Source organism: Stylophora pistillata, chromosome 3, assembly GCF_964205215.1.
Source record: "Stylophora pistillata chromosome 3, jaStyPist1.2, whole genome shotgun sequence".
Lineage (NCBI taxonomy): Eukaryota > Metazoa > Cnidaria > Anthozoa > Scleractinia > Pocilloporidae > Stylophora > Stylophora pistillata.
Genome location: NC_142521.1, coordinates 22,345,475 through 22,365,407, shown reverse-complemented (window position 1 = coordinate 22,365,407; position 19,933 = coordinate 22,345,475). Strand labels below are relative to the sequence as shown.

Sequence of the window (19,933 nt, the reverse complement as noted above, 5' to 3'; positions counted from 1 at the left end):
TCGTTGATTCTTCGAAGCAGTATTTGAGCTGCAAATTATTCTGACTCACGCAGTTGGGTGTATGATAAAAAAGAACTGATTTATAGATTTAGAGATTCAGTGGAAGGGCGTTGATAAATCAGCTTCATCAAAACTGTTTATGTATTTCCTTAATTAGACAAAACACATTAAGGTGCTGGCTCCAATATTTTGGTTTAACGAAGGATTTTGTCTGAAAATTTCAATTACAGTTAGCACTATCTGTACACATTGTATATTTGAACTGCGGTTATAGATACGTATGATGCACGATCCTCGCAGTAGAGAGCGCTATTTAGGCAATAGCGAAAATCAGACCTGAAAAAAAAAATCAATTGGTAGAGCGCTGCCCTAGTATCGCAGAGGTCAGTGGTTCGAATTCCGTACAGGCCTGAGATATTTTTTTCAGGTCTGATTTTCGCTATTGCATAAATAGCGCTCTCTACTGCGAAGATCTTGCATCATACGTATGATTGTATTATACACATTATCTTATACAAATTGTACTAAAATGTAATGGCAAGTATGTCTTGGTCTGAGCATTAATGAAAAAAGGGAACCTAAACAAGAAGTTACCAGATGTCAAAATTTCGCAAATTTTTCGAGTCGAAAAATTACTTAGCTACCTTCTCTTTATAGAAACTATCATGAAATCTAATTGTTTTAATTTTCCCGCTAACAGTCAAAATATGTTTTCACGAAATTGGTTTGGATGAAAACGATCTGTTATGGAGGGTTAAAAAGAAACACTTCAGGGCTGGTCTTGCTAAGATCGATTGTTATAATGTTTTAAAACATATCACATGGAGTCACTCGTACAGTAACTTTGATTTCTCTTTATTTACTTTTCACCTTTGAGGGAATCGATCTCCCGTAAGGTCCCACGCACAACCAAGCAGGAACAGTTCTCGCAAAGCTTGCAGTTTATTATTGTAATCACCGATCATTAGGTCGACACGTGACACATGTGTCGCATACTGCTAGGATCAACAGCATCAAAAGCCTCTCGTAAGTTAAAAGAAAAAATAGATGGTAAATTCTAAGCTTGGTAATGATGTGAAGAAAGATGTTAATTGGCGTTATCGCGAGCGTAATGCATAGAAAAGTTACTGATTCTGATTCAGCTTCCTCATAGGACTGGGAATTTTTTTCCTTGTCCAAGACAAAGAATATATTCTTCTTCATACGATACTTTTTTTTTTTTTGTTTTTTTTTTTTTTTGCACATTTCGCTGAGGAAATGCGTGAGTCAGTTTGTTTGCTTTCCTTGCCCACGATGCCTTACATGGCGGAAACAGCTGCTTTTGAATCGACAAAAAAGTAATGAATGACCTTGTGTCCCCACGATTTGCACCTGAGAGCACATTTCATAACTAAAACACAACAGTTTTTACCAATAGTCGTTTCATGAACGCAGTCGCATCTATATTTGAGAGTGCTACTTTGGCTTGCAATGTTTGGTATCAGTCGAAGCTGTAAACTTCCATCATGAGTAAGTGAATACTTTTTAACATTTTTCAATAATATAAGAAAGTCAGCCTTCTTTTGAGGTAACCGCAGTCGTTTTGCCTTGATACGCACATCGGTAGAACTTTTTTGAGTCATCGGTAATTGGAACTCGTACCTTGCGGCGCTTCTTGGCTCCTGTTCTGACAGTTTCTCTCATTGACTGATCACCGAGTTTTCAAAAGCGAGATCCCACAACTGTCACTATATGTGATATGAATTAAAGCAAAAAAAACATGAAAGTGCATGATACGAAAGTTACGACCTTCATACAGCAACCAAATCAATCACTGCGCATTTATGAGCCCGCTCATGCCCATACTTGACAATCGTAATGCCTACGCGAACCCGTTTATGTGAATAAAAAACCTGAAATGTTAGTCTTTCGTATGAGAAATTGTTTTTTTTTCTTGTTTTATTATTGTAGTGATCTAAAAATATCTTTATTTGTCGCTGTTAAGAGTTAACAAGATAAGAAGAGTCGATAGTAGTTGCTACATTAACAGATTACGCCCTTCACGTCTGCTATTTTGTTCGTCTCGTAAACAGAAAACTGGTCTTGCAGCAGTAATTGTAGACATATTAAAGATAACATAAGATTAACCAAAACACCTGTTTTCTGTTCTATAAAAAGATTTCAATGGGAAATCCTTGCAATTTCAGAATACCTTTTAAAATATGAAACACGAATGATGTCTTATTTCTCTTTGATTCGTGATCTCGAAAAGTTTACATTGATTCATTTCATCTTTATTTCCTTCCGCTGTTCCGGCCACTTTGATTCAATTTTATTACCTGGAAAGTTTAAATTCAATTGATGAATCGTAGCTCTTCTCATTTTTATTCAACCCGAATAGATTGTTGAGCAATGTTATGATGACTGAGAAAACAGACCGCGTAGGTACAAAAACGTTTGCTGACAATTGAAGCAGTTGCAGTATCTACGACGTTAGCGCCTTGAAGAAACTCAGCCGAGAAATTATTGACTTTTAAACTAACAATTGACATAGTTACCCCCTGGCCCCTCGCCCCGCTACGTGAAAAAAAAAAAAGGTAAAACTCTATAGTTTAATTCCTTCCTTTTGCCATGAAATTGAATGGGAGAAGGAACCAGATGGTATGAATCGCAATTTGGTCAACATATGTAGGCGTTTGAAAAGAGCACTTCTCTGTTTCATTATGTTAATGGTTTCTAATCTAAAAATTGTGTCCTGCAAGTGTCATAAATACAAAAGCCTTGAGCTAAATTATTTCTTTCTTTTGTCACTACCTTGACGGTAAAGCGCAATTACTTACCACTCAATTTAACCTCAGTTGTTATTATTCTCTTAGCTGGAAACTGCAAGCTATATCACTTTGTCTCCAGATTACTTAAGTTCATTCCATAAATGCGCGTGTTTCTTCATTGGAAGGACAAAAAGAAACTGGTCAGTTACAATTACGGCAAATTTTGGGTAAGTTCAGATCTTTCTCACGATCTTAAGATTTAAAGTTCGCCCCCGCCATGATTCAGTTCTTTACAGAGTGTTTCGTCTCAAAACCTTTAAATCATTCGAACTACCTCAATCATCTATAACTTACATGTTTCACTTCTCTCGATCTTCGACCTGGATTTGTTTAATGAGGTGCCACTCAGTCAAACAGAAACCTGTGAAAAATAGTTTTACCGCTTACCTCTCACTATTTAATAGATTATTCAGTCATCGCCCAAGCACGCCAATTGAGAAATCAGTGTTATGGATTTTACCGCTTAAGTTGTGCAACATAAAAAATTGCCTGTGAGGCCTGTCGAGCCAGTGAAGTAGTGAGTGCATCCTATCCCTGCCTAGAATATCCCCATGTCGCATTTTATAAATGACCGACAAAGGGATACACTGCATACTTCTAATATAATTTTTTATCTCAATCCTTGTGGCTAAAAATAATCATACTTTTTCCCCCTCGATTTTGCATTAAAGTAACTTCTTTTTAAGCCATATCTTTTCTGTTGCCGCGTGCCTGATGTAACTGAGCATATCTTTCCGGCTAGAAAAAACTATTAACTTTGTTTTCAACTTGTCATTTAAATGTGAACTCATCTTTTAAGATGCTAATGGCTGACTTCGCGATCAGTTTCAAGTTCTTGAACTGTTACTTTCGGGTACAATTTTTCAGATTTTTGCCAACAAATTGAAAGCTTTGAATGTTTTTATTCTGTTCGTCTTGTGGGTACTATCCCTCACGAATATTAAGTAAACACCTGCTTTTACAGCTACACCATTAAAAGTAGAGGGTGTTTGAAAGGTTTAAATTCTGAACATTAATAGTCTTCTTTAAACTATGCCAATTCTCATTGGTCAACAGTGAATGTGAAAGTAGGTTATAAATTTCCTTTGGTTGTTTCCCCTAAACAATTCTTATTCATGAGTTGCGATCAAAAATTCAGTTGTTTATTCAGAATTCTTGGACTTATTTGTTTTGTGATTCATCACAACCTGAGTCAAAATCGCATAAGAGTGTGCCAACTGTGGAGTTATTCAATTGTCTATTTTATAAGGGCATAGATTTCCTTCAATCAATAATGCCAACTGCGACGAGACAATTGAATCAGTTTTGTTCACTGAAAAGCGAAAAAAGCTTTAACAGTTCTTCTCGTAACTTCTAGACGATGAAATGTGTCCATGATAAGGATTTAGAAGTCTTATTGCTTCTGACAAATGGGAAAGCGACTTTTATCAACACTGCTTCGCTAGTTTCGGCCCTTTCTTCTCTTATTCTAGGCTTTTCAAGGCGCTATATATTGCATTCAAATCTCCCGCAGCTCCAGTGCTTATGAATAATTAATGTATCCAGGCATTTTACGCGATGTTTTTAATTCAGCTTTGCTTTACCGTTTTGAAACAAAATTGAAGCGATTCGGTGTCCCCCAATCATCAGAATTTTTTTTATAACGGGAAACTCGCAATCTTTACGTCAGGGAGGGCGTATATTACCGTGAACTGAATCACTTTTAAATTTTGCCCTCTCTTTGGGACTAGCGTTCCTGAGTAGGAGACTCGCTTCGAACGATGTTTTCTCCTCAGATGAAATTCAGAACGATTGGATGACTCCCAATGCTTGTTTGATTTCTCATATGTCTTGTAACCTTTATAAGTTAAGTATTACTTATATTAATTGTAGGAAATATTGTGAAATTTTTTCGTCAAGGTTCTAAGTTGCTAAAAAATCAAAGTATGCAGCAAGCTTCAAACCAAAGCGGCCAGGAGGAATTTCTGTGGCACAAAGATGGTTACCTAGCTTATGGGACTGTCATGTTCTGCATCCTAACCATTGGTTTTGTTGGCAATGGTTTAACTCTTGTCGTGCTGTACCAAAGGGAACATCGTAACCGTGGTGTAAACTCTCTAATGCTGAATCTCGCCCTGGCGGACATTTTCATCGTCGCCTTAGGTTACCCAATAGCAATTCAAGCCAATCTCAGGGGGATTTCACTGGACAGATCTCGATGCATCTGGTCTGCCTTTGTAAACGGTACCGTGGGTATAGCGTCCATTGCAACCCTAACTGAAATGGTTTTCGTCCCGTACTATGGCCTGAAGCAAGTAAACTCTGATGCTAGACTATCAATGGGACAAATCGCATGTATGACTGCCGGCGCGTGGTTTTATGGATGTCTTTGTATGGCTCCACCTCTTTTAGGCTGGAATAGATTCGTTCTTGCCGCCTCTAAAGTGAGTTGTTGTCCTGACTGGGCAGGAAGATCAGCTTCGGACACAGCTTACAGTCTTCTCCTCGTTGTCTTTGGATTTTTTCTTCCGCTTACTGTCATGGTCCTGTACTACTACAAAATATACAGGTAACTTGAATCTTTGTGTTTAGGGGTAAGGTACTTTACTCTCACTATGACTACTTCTCTGGGGTTCATGAATAATTTCAACATATTGTCAAGGAACTTGACTTGATCGGGAGGGCGGGGCTTACCTGGAGTCGGTACCTGTTCAAGCGAGTAGTAATACTCCTTGTGCTGATTCATGCTATAGAATTAGGGATATACTCTGGCCAAACAGACTTCAAATATTTCGCTGAAACCAACTTGCTTTTCCTTTTGATCCATTTAAATACATATACCCCGCTGAAGGTTTGATAATCTTTATAAAGAGACCTAAGTGTACATTGTTTATCATTTTCTCATCTGAGATTAATGCTCTCACCCTTGCATAACCTTCTCAGTTTGCTAAGATAAGAGTTACTGAGGAAAAAGATGGATAGCTCTTGGGGTCTGTGTTTTCTCACTAGCTTCAGACAAACGAAAGTTTGCAATATCCTATTTTAGGACTATCAGTACTTCTGAGGACCTAAGAGTCCTATACCTTGTTCCCCCTCCTTGTTTGAAACTGGGTCATTGTTACAGGACACTCATTATACCCTCTGCTAACAAATGCTGAAGTTTCTACCGAAAATGTGATTTATTGTTGATTTTTTAGTTCGAATTAACCTCAGAATTCGCGTTTCAAATATCTAGATAACAGGGCCTTGATGAAATTTAACCGTTAGAGGGAAAAAAGATAAAAAGTTAACTTTAAGACGTGAAAAACCTGAAAAATCTGACCGTCAACCGCGAAAACTCTTAACCGTTAGCCGTAAAACGGCCTAAACTGAAGATGTAAAAAACTGCAAAATTTAGATCTGAGAATCGCTACCCAAGAGATTTTAAACTGTTTATAAGCTCTCTGCGACCCTCAGAAAAGCCTTTTACGATCTCAAACTTGCGATATCTTCTCTTCCTATAGTCTTGTTCATCAAGCCGTTGTGCCAGGAAACATCGCAGTGCAAATGAGACGACGGTATTCCAAATTAAAGATAGTGCGAATGACCGCGCTATCTGTGGTAGTTTTTGTGCTGAGCTGGTCGCCCTACTGCTTAGTCAGCCTCGTTGCAGTCTTCACCGGGAAGCATGTGATAACGTCCGGAGAGGCGGAAATTCCCGAGTTGTTGGCTAAAGCATCTGTTATCTACAACCCTATTGTGTATACCATTAAGAATAGAAGGTTTCGAACAACGCTGCTTCGTATCTTAAACGTAAGACGGAATAGAAACCAAGAGCATTCGTTAACGTATCCGTCGAGAAGTAGAGATATCTTTCAAAATGGTGTACGTCGATATGACAATACAAAGAGAAAAAGCCAGAACCCTATACATATCATAAAATTGATTCCGCGAGGTCCTCTTGCAGAACGGGTCGAGCAAAATAACATTACTGTGTAGTGGGGCATCTAGAAAATTTCGGATCTCATTAAAGGTTCTTGTCATTCAAGACTGATTTAGATGCATCCTTTTGCTTCAGAGTAGGCCTTGAATAAATATTGATATAGACCGGTAACTAACTCTATTGGTTAGCAGCTTGTCAGCTTGTATGCTCACTTAACACAGAACAGAAAGTTTTTACCCGTCTACGACCTAAATCTGCTACTAAAATCAGAATAGTTTTGGTTAAGTCATCATTTAATAAAAGTGTTCTTGGTTCTAATTGCATCGTGTAGTTATTCGCTCCTACATGTTTATATTTAAAAGAGCATGTTCTCTCGATTTATTTATTAAAGGTATATTATTAAATAGAATGTGAAGTGTCTTTTTGATGGTAGCTGATTCTTTATTCTATAAAATCTGAGTCCGGCTCCTTTTTCTGGTTCATCCCGGTTGATAGATGTGTTGGGAATAAAGCAAAGTTTCGAAAGTAATTTGTCGGAGCGTTTGCAGGCGCAAAAGAAGCGTGTTTTAAAACAATCTAGGATATTTTATATTGGTTTTTTTTTAGAATAATACTCATGTTTCACTTTCTCATTTGTTTCGCAATTGTTACATTTAAGTACTTTAAATAAAGAAAGTTTTGCATTTCATTCCATTGGGATTATAAACTCACTTGACTACAACATCCATCAAGAATCATTATTTCTTATTTACAAAACATACGTGGTTTGATTTTCAAGCATTTTCGCATCAAATAACGTTAGCTATCTTTGTTTACCTCACATATCTATTTAATTACCTATCTGTTTATTTCCTTTTGTATTTTATTAATTTCTATCATTTAATAATATTCAAATCTTAGGATTTTTCATATTCACTAAGATTATCATATTAATTGCCAACAAGATCTGCCACAAACCCAATTCTTGCCATGTAAATGAACATCAGATTGTAAACAGCATTTGCTTCAGTCGACAGAGCATAGCTAAAACGCTTTCGAAATCTCAAAAAAAAAAATCTATGAAATATCATACAGCAACGTAAGTAACAGTAACATAGAGGACTGCTTTGAAAACACAGAATGGCCAACGGATTGTACGGAACTAACTTGAATTAATGCCATGTTATCTGATGTATGACCGGATTTTCTTGATACTTCAATACGTCAACAAATGTGCGGCTAAACTCACTTCAGCGACTCTGATAAGATATATTGGTGTTGAACACATGTCCTCTTGTAAATTATCTAAGAAAAATTCAACTTAAGTTAAGTACATTCAGTTTTATACTGTGAAGTAAGTTTAAGGTACCTATATCTAGCTTTTGTCGTTTCTCATTAGCTTACAATATATAGAAAGCAATCAGACTATTCCGTGTATACAATATATTATGATGGTATGTATAGGTAATACACGGCATTGATACTTCCCTCATATAAACTTTTACGGTTGTAGAGAGAGAGCTACTTTTACAGCTCCCCTTTTTCCTTTATCAAACTTGGCTTAAAACAAATGGCTGTCAACGGTTTGCTGCCCACTCAGTGTTTTGCATGAATAATTTAATAATAGTGCTATTTACTACAAAACAACAAGTTCGCGTTTAGGTAATTTGATTGGAGCGATAGGTTTTTGCGCTTCTGCGACGTGTTAACCGAGACGAAAACAAGAAAGCTCTGAACACGGAAGAAGAAAAACCTTATTAAATTCCAAGTAGGTAAGTTATAAACGTCTGCTTAAGTTTCGGCTGCTTCAGTCTTTCGTAGTTTTATCGTGATTTCTTGTCGCTTTTCTGAAATTTCTCGCTGCCAAAAAACGCGTGTAACAAATTCTTTTAAAAAATTCCCTTTTATGATAAATATTTCATTTTATCTCTATCATTTTAAGTTGTAAAGGTAAACTTTGAGTTCGGTCGGCGAATAACGAAAGTTTTCAACCCTGCATTTGTCATTAACGTTTAACAAAGAAAGAAAAAGTCTGAGTAACCCACAAGGAATCGTGCCTCAGAATTTCGGACATTGCGGTCGGTCTCTTTAACTCTCGTTTTTTTATGAGCCCTTAACTACTTTTACTTGTTTATCAGACCACTCGGTCTTGCTTATTATTCCTCTTTCGATATGAAGTACTCTTGAGGCACTGTGCCGCTAAACACATACCGAACTTAACGATATTATTAAAAAAACGCTTTGACAAGGCCTTGGTGAAACGTTCATGAAAGAAAAACAATAAAACTTCAGCTGCCTTCTTTCTAAATGTTTCCGCTGAAAAGTTATTTATTTGATTTATGATAAAGCTTATGGTTAAGAGCAAAATTTTTCAGTCCTCTGATTCTACGTTCGCTGTCTTGTTCTAATCCTTAAAAAACCCTATTTTCATCAGTAAATGCAAATATCCTTCCTTTAGAGTACCACCGACTGATAAGTGGCAGACGGCAAAAGCTGATTGACTCTGGCGAGTTCAGTGTTTGCGCTTTTAAAAAACTTAGTGCTAACCCTACCAAACAAAAACTATATTCTCCCTTCTGAGATAAGCAATTACATCAATTTATTGACCAGGGGTATTTTTGGTGAGAAACAGTTTCTGCTAAGAAGAGACATGTAGCAAATCGCGAACCGTGATAACTTCTGAATTTTGATTCGAGTAAACATATGGCGAGTTTTGTTTTTTATAATTTTCTTTTTTACTTCTTATATTCAGTATGGCCATAAAAAAATTGAACTGAGACTTTAAGATCTAGCGCCCTGACTCGAGGTATAAATCAACCATTTGTCAATAACTCATAACGAATATCGACGATTATATACTGTGTAACCAAAACATACAGTTCAAAACCCTATCTTCGTCTTTATCTCAGCATCTCCCAATACCTTCAGTTGTAGGTTTTCAGCACGTAAATGATTGAAAGACATGTTTTTTACATTTGTTGTCAGGAAAAAAATTGTTTTAGCCAATCAGAACGAGTACTAAAACCTATTGTTTTTTGCATTTTTATCACTTAATTTAGCCCAAAAGCTGACGACCGAAACCTTTATTCGAGCGCGTTCAAACTTGAAAAAGAGCACTTCTGACAAAGCTCTCCACCGTGGATAACCTGACAATCGACAGAAATTCATTTGACTGAGTCAGCAGTGAGATTAATGGTGTTGGAAACTTTTCGATTGAATGCAGGATCCCGAAAACAAGGGAAAAATCAAAATAACCTTTTCTATTTCTGTGATAAATAGAACAAAGGTAGTTATAAACTAAATGTAACTAAGCTTATAACCTCCAGTCTGAAGGTGTTAGACTGGAAATCGAAAACTTAAGATTTTACTGATTTTTAACGAGAAGTCTCTTCAACGAAAGATGACTTAAGCTTCGGTGCCCACCCACCATTTGCACTGAGATGAACAGATGCCGACTTCGGCGCTTCAGGTGCTGGGTGATTTTATTGGTAGAGCGACTAATTCGTTGGAAAGGCGTTGTAGATTTCTTGAACCAGTCACGATGCTCATTGAAATGAAAGCAATGAGATAAATGTCATATCACTTTCGATGCTCAATCTTAAACACAAAGAGAATCGTGTAAAAAGATTTGAAGATGCGTTAACCATAACAATTGTAAAAAAGCAAGGCTAGGAGCACGCGAGAATTTTAGGCATGAACCGGAGAAGATCTACTGGTGAAAGCTATTTGCTTTTTTAACAACTAACTAGCCCTTCCATTTTCATTTAGTTTTGAAGCCAATACATGGAGCAAGCTTCAAACCAAAGCAGCCAAGAGACATTTGTATGGCATAAGGATGGTTATCTAGCCTATGGCATTGTCATGTTCTGCATCTTAACCATTGGCTTTGTTGGCAATATTTTAGCTCTTCTTGTATTGTACCAAAGACAACATCGAAATCGAAGTATAACCCCCTTAATGGTCAACCTTGCATTGGCAGATATCTTTATCATTGTGTTTGGATATCCGATGGCAATCCAAACTAATCTCCGTGGGAAGCTTCTGGATAGCAAAACTTGTGTTTGGTCTGCATTTGTAAACGGCGCTGTTGGTATAGCGTCTATTATCACACTAACTGAAATGGTTCTAGTATCCTACCTCGGTTTGAAGGAAGTACGTCCTAATAAACGATTAACAGGGAGGCAAATCGCAAGTTTGATTTCCATGGCATGGATTTACGGAGGTCTCTGCATGCTTCCTCCTCTGTTGGGGTGGAATCGGTTTGTTCTTAACGCTTCTAAAGTAAGTTGCTGTCCTGACTGGTCTGGGAAGTCAGTTGCCGATACAACTTACAATATCTTACTGGTTACGATGGGTTTCTTCATTCCTCTTTCTGTAATGGCAGCCTGTTACTACAGAATTTACAGGTAAATAAGAACTACTTTTGTCTCCTATATCTTCCTATCCAGGATGAATCTTTGACAATTCCATTCAACAACTGCTGTAGCGATAACCTATAAGATATTTATTTTAGGTATACAGGTGACAATATCTTGATTATGTTTATGACACGCGACCTTTTCGTTGTAAACTGCAGGAAGTTGATAATATTGTCTTGCACCACCAAATAAGGACGTTTCTAATGAATAAATTTAGCTTAATTTTGTTTAAGAATTGTTGTGTAAGGCGAGGCGCCGTCTTTGAATATGGCCTGAGGTGATTCTTTAGTATCTTTTCGCAGGCAGGCAAGTTTTAAAACGTCTTTCTACTTTTTCAGAATCGTTCATCAAGCCGTTGTTCCAGGAAACATTGCAGTTCAACTGAGACAACGGAACTCCGAACTAAAAATAGTGCGCATGACAGCATTGGCCGTGTCTGCTTTCGTACTTAGTTGGTCACCTTATTGTTTCGTCAGCCTCACTGCAGTATTTACCCATAAACCTGTTTTAGCATCGGGGGAAGCGGAAGTTCCCGAGTTGTTAGCCAAAGCATCCGTGATCTACAACCCGATCGTGTATACTATCATGAACAGTAGATTTCGAGCAACACTTCTCCATGTGCTGCGCTTGCGCAGGCGTGCAAGTCTAGATAATCGCTTCATGGTGTTACCGGTTCGTGAACGAAGTCAGCACGACCTTCAAAACGGTCCACTAGTTTCTCACAATCACGGCAATATGGAAACTGATGAGAACAACAAAGAGGTGTACAAAGGACAAAGACACCTGCAAGTAACTTCCGCATTTGAAACAAGGGTTCAAAGAACTTTCATTGTTGAACAAATGTAGAGAAACAATGACGTTACCAACAGCAGAAAATCAGTCAAGTGCACTGTATCGCTACCAGGCGGCAGCTACATTTCTATTTGGTGCACAGAGAAACTTTTACAAACTCTTATATGTTGAATACTGATATAGGCGGTAAACAGCACTCACTGTTTAAGAAGACTCATCCAAAATATGATGAGATATATTACTACGTTAATGCAATAGACGCAACGCAAAGCAGAAATATCCAAACAAAAATAAAGAAAAGCCTCACTTAAGGAATTATGCCGAATTGATGATCTAATACTAGATTCTCATAAATGATGCTATGATAAGTATATGATACTCAGTAAGGAAAGTTTACATTAGACAACGAGATTCATTTTTGGTGCCACGGCATCGGAAGATTGAAACCCCTGTCACCATACTCGCAGGGAAGCTGTTAGATTCCACGTGGGAGGAAAAGATTGTTACATTTGCTGCTCCACCATCGGACGTATCCATAACTGCAGCACCACACGTAACAAATATAGATCCATCTATATACCAGAAACTATTTCGGCCAGTAAACTTCGATTTGGATGCCGAGAGTTTCAATTTCTGGCAAAGATACTGTGTATCATAGTTGACAATTAACTTCAACGATTAACATTACACGGAAGTCTCAGAAAGGTGGGCTTATTGTCCGAAATTAATTAAAGTTGTTACAATTTGAAGAAGTCAGTACCCCACGAGAAATCAGATAAGTTACAAGAAAAGAGAAAAAAACCACTTATATCTATCAGTAACTTTGGGTTTTAATTATTGGCAACACACTAGCATGAAATAACAATATCAATAATAAGAAAACTTGAAAGGTTCTGGTACTTTAAATCATAGCTAGGATACTATCATGCACTTGCCCTTAAATTGAACTCTGTTCTGTTTAAGTTGTCTCTGATTACTGTTCCTGAAATCTATTATGGTGACATTCTATCTCTATTGACCTTTCTGTTAAATAGAAACCTCCAGGTCAAATTGTAAATCTTATTATGTAATGTTATTTCAGAGTACTGTGTTCTGATCTTGTTGTGCACCTATCCGTAATGCTTTTTTCCCAAAATTCTTCCATTTGCAACCCCACATGATCCACCTACCTCAACTAAATTTTTCTGTGTTCTTTACTGAAAATAGAGTCCCACAAAACAAAATACAATAATTATAGTAAATTTTTGCTCTCAACCAACTGAAAATAGAACTTATAGGACAATAGAAACCTACGCTCAGCATTGTACCGTATGAACTTCGTATATTCATCATAGCTCAGCATTGTGTTACTCTACACATATATACTGTCTAAAATTGGTCATACATTCAGACCAAATCAAGCTTCCATTGGCTTCTAGTGTAGATTACATCATTTCCCGACGTCCTGACCCTTCTGGAAAGTTTTATCCTCGTGTACTGGTACACAAAATGCCAAAAATAATCATATGAAATGCTTCTCTAGAGTTAATTTCACATCACTTGCCTTGGAAAAGACAATCAACCTACAAACTTCAGAACTCAATTCCACTTCGTTACGTAAGCAAAATCATGACTGAATCAATTAGGCCACAATGGCACAAAGTTTGGCCATTAACCCTCATCTTGAAAATGAACATTTCAGGACTATTGTCTGCTAGTTATCTTGCTTTATCGATGAACAGGAACAATATTGAAAACTATATAACCGTAATCAGATATTAGCTCTTCTAATAAACTCAATAAGACACCAGACACTAAAAAGCAGCTCGATTTCGTAAGCCACACATGTACGCATTGCTGACCTATTTTTAAGATTGTCAGAATCACTGAAGGTTACGCAATGCGTCACGTTGTCCCAACTTTCCCTTCGTGAAAACGTTTTTACTTATTTAGGAGCAAAAGTGCAATAAGCAATACTGATGGTGAGTATGATTTTTGCATTTATATGCAGGCCAGTGATTTTAATTTCTCCATTTCTGTTTCCGCTGTCGACGTTGTCGTTTTTTGATCCAAAAGCGGAAATCATATCATCCAAAGCTTTGATAACTTGTTCTGTGGTCGGTTCGTCATTCCAGCAAACTCCGTCAAGGCCTGCACCCGTAAGAATATCAGGGACATCGTTTACTAAAAAGCCTCCGCTTACCATGAAAAATCCCTGGAGGTCGCATATCTGACGATATTGGTTTTCATTTGGATTCTCCATCATGTAACTCTTGATTTTTGACAGATCAGAGGCCGTTGTCACTAATGCAGCTGGCGTGGTGAAACTTTTCACGGCCTCAATGAGACCTTGTGTTGTATTGTCAGAAATATGGTCTCGAACTTGCTTGAACTGACCGTCTTTACGATCCACCCAGTGTTCAAGAAAACCAGTGCAGTTTAGGCTGGATTCTTTTCCACATCTGACATCATCGATAGGAGGAGGCGATATCTGGACTATTTTAACGTTTCCTTCTCGATGGACTCTCCGCAAGTTATTGATTTCTTCGTCAATAATTGTCGAGCAGTTTTTCTCTCCGAACATCGGCCTCTGACAGACAAGAAAGCCTACGCTCAATACATTCTTCATACGGCAAGCAGTTTTGTCTTCTCCTTCAGACATCTCAGCGCAGAAAGTGCTGTAGTCAATGCTGGGCTTCACTTTATTGATCTCCTCACGAGCAGTCGCGAAGTCGTCTGCAAACGACAAGGCTATCACGCCAGCCAAGAAACCCGAAGCCAAGTAAAATTTGAACAGCATGTTTCTGAAGTGATTCGATATTGCCTGTTGTATCATGATGAAGAAAATCATTACTTGTCGCGAGTTTTAAGAAGTCAGTGAATAACGAGTATAAACTCAGCATAAAGTATAAACTCATAGCTAATATTAATTTCAAGAAGAAGAAGAACACTTACAATAATAGTGGCAACAAATAAAAACGCACGTGAGCTTTAACTACAGCTACGTAGCTTATCCTTTGCTTCCGTTTGAAATCTTGTTGATCTCGAATTCTCAGAAACTTAAGTTATAATCGGAGAGTTGGGTAACAACATTGGAATGTTCTTCTTGTTTTCTTAGATACAAATAACCGGTTCAGCAACATTAATTCTTGTTGTAACCCTCCACCAAAAATATCCAATAACTATTTTCTCGATAAGAAAACATTACAATCGTTCTTTCAAAAGCGTCCTGTGTTTCTTAATATGTGTGTGGAGCTTCATAAAAAGGTTTGCAACTTAGTTATTTCATGATTAATTCTGACTTAAGAAGCGCTCCGAATAATTGAAACAGTGAATAGGGGTACGCAAGCAGAACCGACTCATATTTTTTGTTGCACATCTGGCTTTGAACGAATTTGACCAAAATTAAGCATTTCTTATGACTCTTGCAACTCAGATTCAATTGCTGGTGACAGTTACATGTGATAAGACTGTTTCAAATTCAATTTCCCTGGTTACCGTCATAGCGGTAATCAAGTTGCGAAGTAAGTCGAGAGGAAAACGCTTAACTTATTACAAGTTACAACATGTAGGTTTTACAAAGGAAATATCACAATTTACATGTCAATCAACGACAGGAAACGTAAATGAATCTGCGATCTGTTTCTATGGTGGCAACCTTTATTTTTTTTAATTACGTTGAAGGTAAATCTTAGTACAAAAAGAGTCCCCACCAGAAAACTCGCAGTATTTTTTCCCTTTTACATGAAAGTGTTGTTATCAATCAATTTTCTTTATATTTCACCCTCAGATTACCTCTCGGATAGTCTCAGTTTAAAGAAATGCTATAATTTTATTATTTCATATGCGTACCCCTCCTTGTTTTTTTGCTGATTTGCACAGGAAAACCACGGACAACTAGCATTAACTTGCCAATAATGTGTACAGAAACCTGACCATGAAATTTTCAATTGCAGAGCATGTGCGGTAATAGACTTCTAAATTAGTGCTTTGACAGCACAGTTCGGTCTCTTGCACTCAGTGGTCAGAAGACATATTTTAGGAATTCTTTGGATATATCAACAAAGTTGAAGTAGTAAATTGGCCACCGTAACGATTACAAAAGCTGACGTTTCGAGCGTTATCCCTCCGACGAAGGGCTAAAAACGCTCGAAACGTCAGCTTTTGTAATCGTTACGGTGGCCAATTTACCATTTCAACTTTGTTGATATATCCAAATTATTTCGTTACTCCCCCAAACAGTTTCTTTCGAAACTATCAGCCTTTATTCGTTTATATTTTAGGAATTCTACTTACTTTTGTATATTACTATATAACTCAAGAAGTTCTTAACGGTTTGGGGTTTGGCCGACGGAAGATGATTTGCTCAGTGCATAACCTTGTGGCATTCGTATGGCATAGATGATAGGGTTGACAAGCGAGCTAGCAAAACATAGTATTGTCACTATTATCTCAAATCGATAAAATGATTGCCTCGAGAGGTTTTTGAGTAACTGGGATGGAAAATGAAAATACTCAGTTGTATAACTGATTGGAACCAAAAATTTAAAGATGCAGACGTGCTTGTCAGCTCTGTCTCTCATGCCTGTCGCGCTATAATGTTGCAGACGGCGACAAAAGCGAACTTTTATAAAAACAGAAATGTAAGAGACACAAATTACAAAAAGAAAAACAGCAAATGATGAAAAATACAAAATGACGCGGCTTGAGAAATCGTGTATATACAAACTGCCATTCACACTTACTATGGCTCCTGTTGTTAACCAGTTTCAGATAATTGCATCACCATAGACCCATTTGTCAATAAAACGATGCTTGAAAGGATAAAATGTCGCATGTAATATATCTAGCGATATGGCAACGAGATTAACAAGCGAAAGAAAGGGAACACCAAGCCCAGCTGTCAGTGTCAGGCAACTCAGCTGATCGTGCTCTCACAGATCACAAGAGAGTCCCAACCATTCCTGAAAACAGTTCTTGAAAAGGCAGATACCAAAAGGTCAACTATCGCCAAATGGATTATCAAATATGTACTCTGACGATGTAAAATAGTGGTAATGATGTTAACGAAATCCCCAGGCATTCAGAACAACGACCCCAGAGATGCACTCTACTGTGGGAAGCCTGAAACTCGTGTCATTACAAACACTGCTGATACCGCTGTCATTCATTAAGTTCCGACTTTAGTCTTGTGACTCGCCTAAACCAGTAAATAAGGGAAAAAAAAACTCGTAAAACAACTTTAATTTTAAGATTACTCAGATATACCTTAGACCCTCACTGAGAATGTCATCGATTCGAGAATCCATTGATTGTAAAGGCAGACGAATTTATGAAACTATATATCAACAAGGACGAGGAGGCTGTTTCTCTTATCGTGCATGCATCATTCATTTAGATTCTGTCACTCGTCAAAACAGCGTTCTCAAGCAGTTTGAGCATCGATGTGTCTGCATTAAGAGAAATGTTCTATGATTTCTTATTTTGCTTTTAAATGAAATATTCCTCTCTCACTTTTTTTAAAACAGTCCTCTTAAGATAATGGTTTGTTATCGCTGAGTATCATGTTCTAATGGCTCTATGTCACTCCCGACTCCCTTGGGAGGTTTCGCCGGTCACATGACTATTGGCTTGAATCGCCATGTGCTCGGGTTTGCGAATGTTTGTTAAGTTTTTATCCATTGAAGAGAGGTTTTAAAAAGCGTCATTGTGTCTTTCGTTGGCTTAAGCGAACGGTTCGGTAAGTGAAATTTGGTTTTTTGTTGTTGTTCAGGCAGGTATTTAGAGTTTAATTCCTTCTTTTGTTTGTAATTTTCAGAAAACCTTTCACTTGTGCTTTCACTTGCACCTTTACTTTCACTTTCATTGACCGTGGCCGTGCAGCCAATGTATGAGCTCGAGATTTCGACGTTCGTTTGAGATAAATAAACACAGTACTACGGTATACACTCTATTCGTTGACTCCCAGTTGCTGCACACGGTTTCACAGACTCGGCGCTAATAAAAGGCTCTTAACTAATATGTCATTCAGAACGCAAATGATTATGAAACCTAAAACAAACTGAATAACAAAATGAAAGAAAGAAAGGCAGACAGAAAGTGCCCATGGGAGACATAAACAACATTTACCTGGTGGTGTTTAGCACAGCAAAGAACAAGCTTTGGATTCTGCGTTACGGACATGTAAAAACTGTTGAGGCGCATGCAAATCAATAGGTTTTACTATATCTTATGTATACTGTTACAAATGTACACTTGCACGTCTCACTGACATATCTCTTATTAGACGTTTTGGTGCCAAGTATTTTTACGAGTTATACTGCGTTTTTAGGAGCCAGCCAAGGTGAGTCCAAATACTAACAGCGAATAAAAATACTTAACAATACTACACACCAAAATATCTAATAAGTTATTTTTATCCAACAGATTCATTTGATATGCATTTCTTTTTAAGGCGGGAAAAGCGAAGCAAGTAGAGAAGCGATCTGTGACAGGTCTGGAATCATCGATTCGCGTCAGATATGTTCACGAGCCGGCAACCTTTCACACAAGGTTTCAAAACGATTCAAGGTTGAATCTAATCTGTGATCTTCATTGTCAAATCGTACACATTTGAAAGAATTGGAAGTAAAAAAGTGATCTCTAGATCGATGAAGCTGTTTGAATAACCTATTACCAATAACAAAAATGTTTCAATTTTCCGGAAGACAAACTCTCTCTTTCTTAAAAGAGAGAGGATAAAAAAATAATACTGTTATTATTTGGCTTGGGGCCCGGGAGGGGCATCTCACCTTGGGAAAGATCGCCAATTGCGCAGCAAAAGATAGAACAAAAGAAAGGTGAAAAAGTTAAAGGAGAATCGTTTATAACAGAGGGTATACTTACTTCTCGATAAACATTTCTAACTGGAGAGGTGTGTGAAGCAATCAAAATTAATAATAGTTAAACAAGCATCGCAACCATCAATGCTGAGTTAACAGGGAAATTGGTCAGATGTGTTCATCTTTACCCTTAGCTATGCCTGCTAAAAATGGCGTTTTGATACAAGTATTGCACGTAACATGTAGGTATGATAACCAGTTCAAACAAAAAAGGCACTGAAGAGTCAAGTTCGGACGAGGAGGCTGTTCAAGAGTTAGCAGAGGATAAAATCCAAGATTCATTGGAGGCTGTTTTTCAAGAGTCGGTAGAGGGAGGTGTCCAGAGGCTGCCCAAGAGGTTTCGGGGCACAAGGCAGTCCCATTGAACACTTGTTGATACATGTATGTATTTCTTACTGCCGTTGTTGTTGTTTATATTGACGGTGTACCACCACGTTTATCTAACGATCCCATTGCGGGAATGCCTCTCCGGGCATACATACATACAATGGCTCTAAAGAATTAAACGTTATGGACATTTGAACTATTTTTTAGCAGGCGCAGCAACTTCTGATTATTTCAATATAACAGATTGTGTCTGAACAAGAAACGAAGTTAAGAAATACAATATCATCGAAAAGGCAATAATTTGATCCCAGCGCTTTCAATATTCTCCTTTTTTTCATTGTGCCCCCCCTCCCCTTAGTGCTTGTCAATTAGGACTGATCCCAGCTCTGTTCTTTTTCAAAACCATATCATTCCCCCCAAACTCCTCCGCTCCCCCCCCCCCCCCTCCCAGGGAACAAATAATGACCGTTTCTTTAGACTCAGCTTAGGTCGCTGAACGATATAGCTTGCGTGAGGTTAAAGAAAATCCGTGGAACACTAAACGATAAAAGGGACTCTTAACTCGATAAAAGCTAGAAGGACATATATATATATATATATATATATACCAGTGTCCGTTTCTTTTTGCTCGATTTCTGTTTAACAAAATGAGCTCACTCAGCTGATCAGATCAGGCCGGCACTAAATTCAACTTAATCAACAAATCTGAGAATGAAAAACAATTGTAAAGCCTTTTGACAGGAAATAATCATTCCTTTCAACTCCACATCTTTACTATAATGCTTATCACACCAAACTAGTTTACTAGTAGTCTCAGAAATGCATTCTCTACGCATTCTAACATTT

The 19,933-nt window shown here is 37.7% G+C and overlaps 3 protein-coding genes and 1 long non-coding RNA gene across 7 annotated transcripts; 3 read left to right on the top strand and 1 right to left on the bottom strand.

The window, feature by feature from the left end:
• Nucleotides 1-882: 882 nt before the first annotated feature.
• Nucleotides 883-7,399, top strand: LOC111341242 (rhodopsin). Of its 2 annotated transcripts, XM_088753598.1 has the most exons (4): nt 883-1,026; nt 2,856-2,977; nt 4,710-5,358; nt 6,293-7,399. In XM_088753598.1, the coding sequence occupies exons 3-4, from the start codon at nt 4,736-4,738 to the stop codon at nt 6,765-6,767; spliced, it is 1,098 nt and encodes a 365-aa protein (XP_088609724.1). In that variant the 5' UTR covers nt 883-1,026; nt 2,856-2,977; nt 4,710-4,735; the 3' UTR covers nt 6,768-7,399. The 2 variants fall into 2 exon arrangements, with proteins under 2 accessions (XP_088609724.1, XP_088609725.1); XM_088753599.1 differs by lacking the exon at nt 883-1,026 and having other exon boundaries at nt 2,276-2,977.
• An 886-nt stretch (nt 7,400-8,285) lies between these two features.
• Nucleotides 8,286-14,516, top strand: LOC111341243 (rhodopsin). Of its 3 annotated transcripts, none has more exons than XM_022948198.2 (3): nt 8,286-8,462; nt 10,459-11,096; nt 11,447-14,516. In XM_022948198.2, the coding sequence occupies exons 2-3, from the start codon at nt 10,474-10,476 to the stop codon at nt 11,952-11,954; spliced, it is 1,131 nt and encodes a 376-aa protein (XP_022803933.1). In that variant the 5' UTR covers nt 8,286-8,462; nt 10,459-10,473; the 3' UTR covers nt 11,955-14,516. The 3 variants fall into 3 exon arrangements, with proteins under 3 accessions (XP_022803933.1, XP_022803934.1, XP_022803935.1); XM_022948199.2 differs by lacking the exon at nt 8,286-8,462 and adding an exon at nt 8,469-9,976; XM_022948200.2 differs by lacking the exon at nt 8,286-8,462 and having other exon boundaries at nt 9,999-11,096.
• On the bottom strand, nt 12,706-14,679 carry LOC111341241 (uncharacterized). Its single transcript, XM_088753600.1, has one exon. It carries the CDS (start codon nt 14,677-14,679, stop codon nt 13,825-13,827), a length of 855 nt encoding a protein of 284 aa, XP_088609726.1. The 3' UTR covers nt 12,706-13,824.
• A 2,700-nt stretch (nt 14,680-17,379) lies between these two features.
• LOC148735072 (uncharacterized) lies at nt 17,380-19,387 on the top strand. Its single transcript, XR_015998820.1, has 2 exons — nt 17,380-17,619; nt 18,166-19,387. It is a non-coding gene; the product is annotated as an uncharacterized LOC148735072 (long non-coding RNA).
• The last annotated feature ends 546 nt before the right edge of the window (nt 19,388-19,933 follow it).